The following is an 8,630-nucleotide window of genomic DNA, read 5'->3' as shown; positions in this document are numbered from 1 at the left end:
TCACTTTTACACCAAAATATTAAAATTGGTCTCTAAATCGATCAATAAATGTGTTTGTGTAACTAATTAAGAGATCAATATGCAACGTGTTCACAGTTTGAACCCCGGACCTTGTATATACTATGCATTGTCCTTATTAATAGAGCTAAACTTACGAGGACTTGTAAAATATTGCTAATATATAATGTTGTGACCTAAAATAAAAAGCATGAATTAAAAATTGATTGAATGATAATAATAATAATTATACTAAGATTAATAAATATAGAGTTAGCCATCCTTTTCCTTCAATGAGTCATGATGGAAGGCCCTCTCTATCACGAGAAGAATGTGAAATATATATATATATATATATATATATATATATATATATATATGATCCTTAGTCAATTTTGTATTATCTTCTGTGGACTAAAAAAATGTCCCACAAAGAACACAAAGCTGCAGAGATAATATCTGAGGACGAAAATGATGAAAGAAGACTACGTATTTGTGCAAAAAAATACGAAATCATAGTGAGACAGGTATATTTTTTGTATTATGAAAGAAAACTCACAGTTGAGGTGCTTTAATTTCCTTCTTTTTTGTAAAATAAAAATTGTGTTTTCTTTTTTGAAGTAAATAAAGAGTGTAACGAGAGTACTAATTATGTTTTACAAACCGATGTTAATTATTGTGGATCTACTAATTTTTTCCCAGTTCGATGAGTTGATGGGAATAATGACATCTGATAGCACAACTATGAAGGGCCGCAAGGTACGTCCTAATGAATATAAAATTTGTTTCATGATCATCCACTCTTCATACACTTGTGACACCTGATAAACCAAGTGTTGTGTGGGTGTACAAAAAGTAAATGTTGATATATCATTAAGGATCATGTATTTATTAAATTAATTCTTATAAATATTTGTATTTTCTGAAGGAAAATGCTACTTCTCAAGAAAAATAGCTTCAAGAATTTTTCAAGACACAGTTGGCAAATTTTAATTGGATGATTTATTTGTCCACTTCCTATTTTTCAGCCACACCTCCTTGAATTGTGGCAAATAGTGTATTGTGATTGGCTACTCTTTATTTTTGAAAAATTTTTGATGTTATTTTTCCAGAGATATAGCATTGCAATAATATAACTTCCTAATTCAATCTCATCTTACTCTCGCGTTGTAAATAGAGACAAAGACCGAGTGGTTCGGGTGCAAACACAAGTTCTTCTTCACGCCAACGTGAAAACAATGAAGTCCTACTGAAGACGGTGACCAAATTTTTGCATGAGCTAGGATCTAACCCTTCAGATTCTGACACATGAAGTTTTGATCAAGAAACTAGTGCCGCCAAATGAAAATTGCATTATAATAATCATGTAGAATAGATAATGCTTTCATAATTGACTGAACCAGCTTGTAATGTGGATGAAAATAATGTTGCACTTACTAGAGTGGGATCAAATAAAGATTTTTTTTTTTAAGAGTCAAATAAAGATTGATAGATAGTAAATTTGTTACAAAGGAGACTACTCCCTCCGTCCAGGAATATCTGACCAATTTTCTAAAAAAAAGTGTCCCAAAATAACTGAGTCATTTCAATTTTCAATACAACTTTCATCATTCCCAATACAATATAACTCTAATTAATACTACTTTCATCATTCCCAACACAATATATTCCACTTTTCCCTTTATTTATACATTTTTCTTAATCTGTTTGAAAAATCAAACTGGCTCAGATAAAACGGGACGGAGGGAGTATATATTATTGTTGGTATAGATAGTTGGAACATTTTCCTTTATATGTTTATAAAGAACAACCATACAATTGTGTTTGTACTTGTATGCCACATTTTCAGCTCAAATGTTAAGCCATTAGATATATGAGAAATGATATTTATACTACCACTTTGTGACAACTTATTGACAACTTTCTCTCTCGTACTCACATTATCCTTTTATTTTCTCTTTTTCTTTTTCTCTCTCCATTGTTTTTAACCAATGAAAAAAGAGAAAAAATAAGTTGTCATCAAAAGTTTTCTCAAATGATTGTTCAAATATCACTACCATATATATATATATATACACACACACACACGAGCAGCAAGGAACTTTTGGTATCATCGCCTTTACCGTTTTGTACATCCAGGTACTGCTCTTCCACCACTCTAATTGAATGACAATTAGAGGCTAATATGTTGTTATGACTTAGTTTTTAACTTAGTAATTCAAAATATTAAAAACATTGTCATGATCATAATAACTTTTATTTTAAACATAAAAGAATTTTGGGACGGATCTGGTGATTCTTGTTACAGACAATAATCTCGTTTTCCCGGGGAGGGAGTTAGAGATATGTGTAGTCTGTTTTTTTTTTTACTCGAATTTTTGTCAGATTACTACGTTCGATGTCTCGCTGAGAGCTTTGCTCTTCTATCCCTGCGGGTTGATAGGTTTAGAGACTTTTATAAAAGTTTTTTAAGTCTAAACTATCTGGTATTATGATCATGAGAAAGTCTTGTTACTTTGTTTTACTTTGTTATTTAGCTATGTCATAACATTGTTCGCCCTTTGTTTATCATGGAAGAACCAGATCAAAATGATCTTACAACCAATCAAGAATTGGCCGAATTCCCAAATAATTTGGAAAAATTAAACAAGTGGGTAATTCCAACTGTTCCCACAAACAAAATTTATAATTTTGGGATGTTCGAATTCAAATCTAGAATGGCTGTTAAGACCATAGAACAAAATGTTCGAATCTCTAAAGATTCACAAAATATATTTTTGTTATGTAAAAAGGATTTAGAATCCTTTAAAGCTTATAAATATATGCATGTTGGTTTAATACAAATTGCTATTAAACCTTTAACTTTGCTTGGATTAAATACCAGTCTCATGGCTTATGTCAGAGATGGTAGATGCAATAATTTTAAACAATCTTTAGCTGCTGTTATTGAAACCAGCTTATGCCATGGTCCTGTCCATTTTGACATAGCACCTAATTTAAGCTTATCTCTTTCTGATGCGAATTTGTTTAAAGCTTTACAAATGAATATTCACACGAATGGTTATGATTTTCAAGCAGGTAGTCAAATTATGGCTGTGTGTTATAGAATTTATTTCAAAGTTTTAAACACTTTAAATCCGAAGGCAAAACAAATAAGTTTTCCTGGAACCACCGCTTTGGTTCAAACTAATTTATTAACTTCGAAAATCGCCACTAATAGGTTGATAAAATGGGAAGAATTAGATTTTCCCGAAAACTGGAACCTGCCTCAGGTTGTTGAACCTGAACCCGTTTTGAATAATCAAGTTGAACAAATTGTTCAAACCACTGATGGAGACGTTGAAATAAGATTTACTCCTCAACGTATTTGTACTATACCTAGAAGTATATCTTCAAGGTACTCTTCTAATAGGTTTTATTCTGTTCCTAGTAATATGTCTAGGGCATCTTTTTCAGAAGCTTCATCATCTAAAATAAAAGATGATTCTGAAACTGTTGATCACATAAACCTTAGTGATAATAAAATCCCTTATGGAGTTTATCAGACTAATAATAGTCAAAATGAACGTAAAACGTCTCCTACGGAATCAGATTTTTAATTTGTTTTATGGATCTCACACCTAACAGTATGTGGAGAAAATTTATCAATGATGAATTTATGCTTGATAGATATTCTGATTTCAGAAATTGGTTTTTCAAAAAATTCCCTAATTGGGAACGAGAAAAAATTAAAGATGACTATTATAATCATCTAAGTCAAACTCAGAATTATATTAGATTCGTTGAATGGTTTATAACCTATTTTGTTGAGCGTTCTGATAATGAAATTCTAACTCTAAAATCTAGACCTTGGATTATCACTGGAGAAAAAGATCCTATTCATACTCCTTTTCCTCCTGAGAAAAATATCATTTTAGGTCAGGATGTTGAAGCCATTGCCTATTCGCACACCGTTTTGGGTCAAAAGTTGGGTAATACCCAAGTCACTCTTCAAGAGTTAAACTCGATAATAAAAGCTCAAAATTTTTCTAATGCTTATTTGACTCGTATAGGAGATCAACTTTTGTCTTTAGATAAAGATATTGCGTTTTTAAAATTTTTGGTTGAAAAAAACATTGACAATCAAAAGATTATTATTGATAATTTTGGGAATAAGGATATTCCTACACCTTCAAAAGGATTTTGCGAACAAATTGGTGAAACTCCTATTATTCAACCTCCTACAAAAATTGAAGGATTTAAAATTGATGACAATTCAAATGAATTTATGAATACTCTTCATGAGAAACTTAAGAAATTAAATCTTAACGTTATTTCCAAAGAAAATGATTCTGATGATGATTCTAAAGAATCTAATAGCAATAATGAAGAAGTTGATAATATTGACCAACTCACCACCATGTTCGCCAATTACAGTCTTAATGATGACGCAAATATTAATACTGTTTACAGTAAAAGAGGAGTAGACAAAATCTACTACGATAGACCTTCACCGCAAGATTTACTTTTTGAAGAAAATGAGGATTTTGTTCAAAACTCTTATTCGGGAAGATCCATTTATGAATGGAATATCGATGGTCTAAATGATAGACAAATTGTCACCATAACTCAAAAGATGCTCATGTATGCAACCATTTGTAAACAACAGGGTAACCCTGATAAAAATATTGCTATTTTTATAACTATTGGTTTTGTGGGCCAACTTAGAGGATGGTGGGATTATTACCTCACTGAAGCTCAAAAGGAAGAAATTCTTTCTCATAAAAAGATCGTTAAAAATGAAATTACTGGTACTAGTACAGCCACTAATGAAGAAGACGTAGTTTATACTTTGTGTCTAGCTATAATAAACAATTTTGTTGGTACTAGAATGCCTGTAGGAGAGCGTATTTGTACTCTTTTACAAAACTTGAGGTGTCCTTCTTTGACACATTTCAGATGGTATAAAGATACTTTTTTATCCAGACTATTTATGATTGAAATCCTAATAGTAGTCATTGGAAAGCAAAATTTGTTGATGGTTTACCCCATCTTTTTGCCGAAAAAATTAGGCAAACCTTGAGAAATAGAAATGATGGTGTAAATATTAATTACCCTGATCAGACGTATGGTCAAATAACGAATACCTGTATTCAAGAAGGCTTAGCTTTATGTAATGACATAAAACTAAGAAATCAATTGAAGAAGCAAAAATTAACAGAGAAACACCAATTAGGTGAATTTTGTGAGCAATTTGCTTTCGATTTAGGAAAACCTTCTATAGACAAACAGAAAAAGAAGAAAATTAATTCTTCTAATGAGACTACTCATATTAAGAGAAAAAGGCATCATAAATCTTCTAATAAGAAGAAACATAGAGAAAATTTCTCTAAAAGAAAGTCTAGGGAAAATTTTCCTAGTTCGAAAAATAAAAGGAAAGCTGATAAGTTTTCCAAAAATATTAATTGCCATAAATGTGGTAAAACTGGTCATTATGCCAATCAATGCTGGACTAAAAAGCAGCTAAATGATATAGAAGATGAAAATCTTCGCTCTCAACTTGAGAAAGTTCTGTTTAAATATTCTGACAATGAATCAGAAAATAACAATGAAGATATAGAATTAATTGAAGATTCTACGTCTAATGACGATTCTAATTCTTCAGATGACAATAAAGATTGTCAGTGTGGTGATGAGATAGACTATTGGAAACAAATAGTCGAAATGAATGGTCTCAATGTTCTAACTGCAGAACATGATGAAGCTTTAAAAGCTATTGATAATATTTCAGACATTAATCTGAAAAGAAAGATGTTAGAATTCCTTATTAAAGATGGTTCTAATAAGGATAAAGGTCCTCAATTCATTGAGTCACCTTACAGAATTAGTGAGGTTTTAGCCAGGTTTAATGAAACCAATGTCAAAGAAACTCCTGTTTCTATTAGTGATCTTAAAAGAGAAATTAATCTCTTAAAGAGTGAAATAGCTCAGATAAAAAGAGATAATAATATATTATCTCAAAGAATTTCTAAATTAGAAATGCCGAAAATAGAAGAAATTATTGATAATGATCTTAAGATAGAAGATTCTAAACCTTCTAGTTCTGACAACTCTTTTCTTACTACTATACAAAGAGTTACTTCACAAAAATGGTTTGTTAAAATAACCCTTGTTATTAACAAAGAATATATTCTTAAAAATGAAATAGCCCTAGTCGATAGTGGTGCAGATCTTAACTGCATACAGGAAGGAATTATTCCTACAAAATATTTTTCAAAAACCACTCAATCTCTTACCCAAGCTGGAGGAGATAAACTTCAAGTTAATTACAAACTTTCTAATACTTATATTTGTAATCAAAATATTTGTTTGCCTACTAATTTTATTTTGGTTAAAAACCTTACTCATAGGATAATATTAGGAACTCCTTTTTTGCATAATATTATGCCTATCATTAATATTGATCAAAAGGGTATTACTACCAATATCAATAATCAGGAAATTATTTTTGAATTTATCACTGATCCTCATACTAGGATGATTAATGAAGTTAAGGATATCCTTAACAAAAAAGAAAAACAAATATGTTTTCTGAAAGAAGAAATTAATCTTCTCAATATTGATGATCAACTTAAGAAAGTTGAGATACAAAGACAGATTAAGTCTTTAGAACTTCAATTTAAAAATGAAGTTTGTAATGATCTTCCTAATGCTTTTTGGGATAGAAAAAACATACTGTTTCTTTTCCTTATGTTGATGACTTCAATGAAAGTCAAATTCCTACTAAGGCTAGGCCAACACAAATGAATGATGAGTATCAAGATTTGTGTAGAAAAGAGATTCAATCTCTCCTTGATAAGGGATTAATTAGAAAATCTAAATCTCCTTGGAGCTGTACTGCTTTTTATGTTAATAACGCAGCAGAAAACGAACGTGGTGTTCCTAGATTGGTTATTAATTATAAACCTCTTAATAAGGTTTTAAAATGGATTAGATATCATATTCCAAATAAAAAAGATTTGTTAGATAGATTAGCTAATGCGACTATCTTTTCTAAATTTGATATGAAATCTGGTTATTGGCAGATCCAAATCAAGGAATCTGATAGATATAAAACTGCTTTTACTGTTCCGTTTGGACAGTTTGAATGGCTGGTAATGGCTTTTGGTTTAAAAAATGCGCCATCAGAATTTCAAAAAATTATGAATGATATTTTTGAGAAATACTCAGACTTTATTATTGTTTACATTGATGATGTTTTAGTCTTTTCTAAAACTATAGATCAACATGTTAAACATTTAAAAATCTTTAAAGAAGTGATTATGAGAAGTGGGCTTGTTGTATCTACGTCCAAGATGAAATTATTCCAGACTAAAATTAGATTTTTGGGTCATACCATTTATAAAGGAACCATTATTCCTATTGATAGAAGTATTGATTTTGCCTCTAAATTCCCAGATATTATTCTGGATAAAACTCAACTCCAAAGATTTTTAGGTAGTCTTAATTATGTGTCAGACTACTATGAATATTTATCCAAAGATACAGCTATTCTGTATAATAGGTTAAAATCTAAACCTAAACCCTGGACAGATGAACATACTCAAGTTGTTCAAAGGATTAAGAGTAAAGTCAAATGTTTGCCTTGTCTTTCTCTAGCTAATCCTAATTATTTTAAAATTGTTGAAACTGAAGCTTACAATTTTGGCTATGGGGGGATCCTTAAACAAGTTATCCCTAATTTGAATAAAGAAGTGTTAGTTAGATTTACGTCAGGAAAGTGGAATCCCACTCAGACTAAGTATAGTACTGTTAAGAAAGAAATGCTTTCTATAATTAAATGTATCTCTAAATTTCAGAGTGATTTACTTAATCAAAGATTTTTGCTTAGAATTGATTGTAGTTCTGCTAAATCTATTATAGAAAAGGATGTTAAGAATCTTGTAGCAAAACAAATCTTTGCAAACTGGCAAGCTCAATTATCTGCCTTTGACTTTGATATTCAATATATTAAAGGAGAAAATAATTCTCTTGCTGATTTCTTAACTCGCGAATTTTTGCAGGGCTATGACGACCCCTTATAGGGGAAGAGGAGGCCGTGGCCAATATGGTCGTGGTTACCAAGGGGGTAATAATATGTTGCCCCAAGCACAAGCTGCAAGCAATGTCCCTATAATTGGGGATTGGTCAGTTGTTCAATATAACAAAGGAAGACCTAATTTTTCAAATGTGAAAAAAGAGAAAGAAGAGGCATCTTCTTCTTCTTCTGCTAAAGGTAAGATAATATCTTACAAACAAGCAACTCAGGAAGAATCTTCCCAAGAGTATTTTGAAAACCCCATTGTAGAAACCATCATGTATATTGATGATGAAGATCTTTCACTAAATAACAGTGATGGTTGGTCTATTAAAGATAGATACTTAGATACCAGAGGGTATCCTGGCATGGCTGGAAAATCCAGGCCTCATCTTGAAATGCTTTTGATCGGATCAGGATCAGTTACCATTACTCATAATCATCATAATGGTAATACTAAAGACTTTATAAGCTTTTCAAAATGCCATATTAACAAAATTTTGTTACCTAAAGATTGGGGAATTAGCCCAAACCATGAAAAAGCTATTATAGATAGCCAAAATAATTCCATTAATTT

The 8,630-nt window shown here is 30.9% G+C and overlaps 1 protein-coding gene and 1 pseudogene across 1 annotated transcript; both read left to right on the top strand.

The window, feature by feature from the left end:
• The first annotated feature begins 407 nt into the window (after window positions 1–407).
• Window positions 408–1,916, top strand: LOC146910511 (uncharacterized). Its single transcript, XM_085726379.1, has 3 exons — window positions 408–524; window positions 700–756; window positions 1,175–1,916. The coding sequence occupies exons 1-3, from the start codon at window positions 420–422 to the stop codon at window positions 1,307–1,309; spliced, it is 297 nt and encodes a 98-aa protein (XP_085582505.1). The 5' UTR covers window positions 408–419; the 3' UTR covers window positions 1,310–1,916.
• Window positions 1,917–3,625: 1,709 nt separating this feature from the next.
• Window positions 3,626–6,646, top strand: LOC146910510 (uncharacterized; annotated as a pseudogene).
• The last annotated feature ends 1,984 nt before the right edge of the window (window positions 6,647–8,630 follow it).

The sequence above is a fragment of the Medicago sativa genome, chromosome 7, assembly GCF_051527215.1.
Source record: "Medicago sativa cultivar Bolivia chromosome 7, Bolivia_mono, whole genome shotgun sequence".
Classification (NCBI taxonomy): Eukaryota; Viridiplantae; Streptophyta; class Magnoliopsida; order Fabales; family Fabaceae; genus Medicago; species Medicago sativa.
This window is presented reverse-complemented; position numbering and strand designations above follow the sequence as displayed.

Bases quoted from the DNA above. Each gene is read 5' to 3' on its own strand.
- LOC146910511 (XM_085726379.1), top strand. From the start codon at position 420: ATGTCCCACAAAGAACACAAAGCTGCAGAGATAATATCTGAGGACGAA. The intron at 525-699 runs GTATATTTTTTG...ATTTTTTCCCAG, and splicing joins ACGAAATCATAGTGAGACAG to TTCGATGAGTTGATGGGAAT. The intron at 757-1,174 runs GTACGTCCTAAT...CGTTGTAAATAG, and splicing joins CAACTATGAAGGGCCGCAAG to AGACAAAGACCGAGTGGTTC.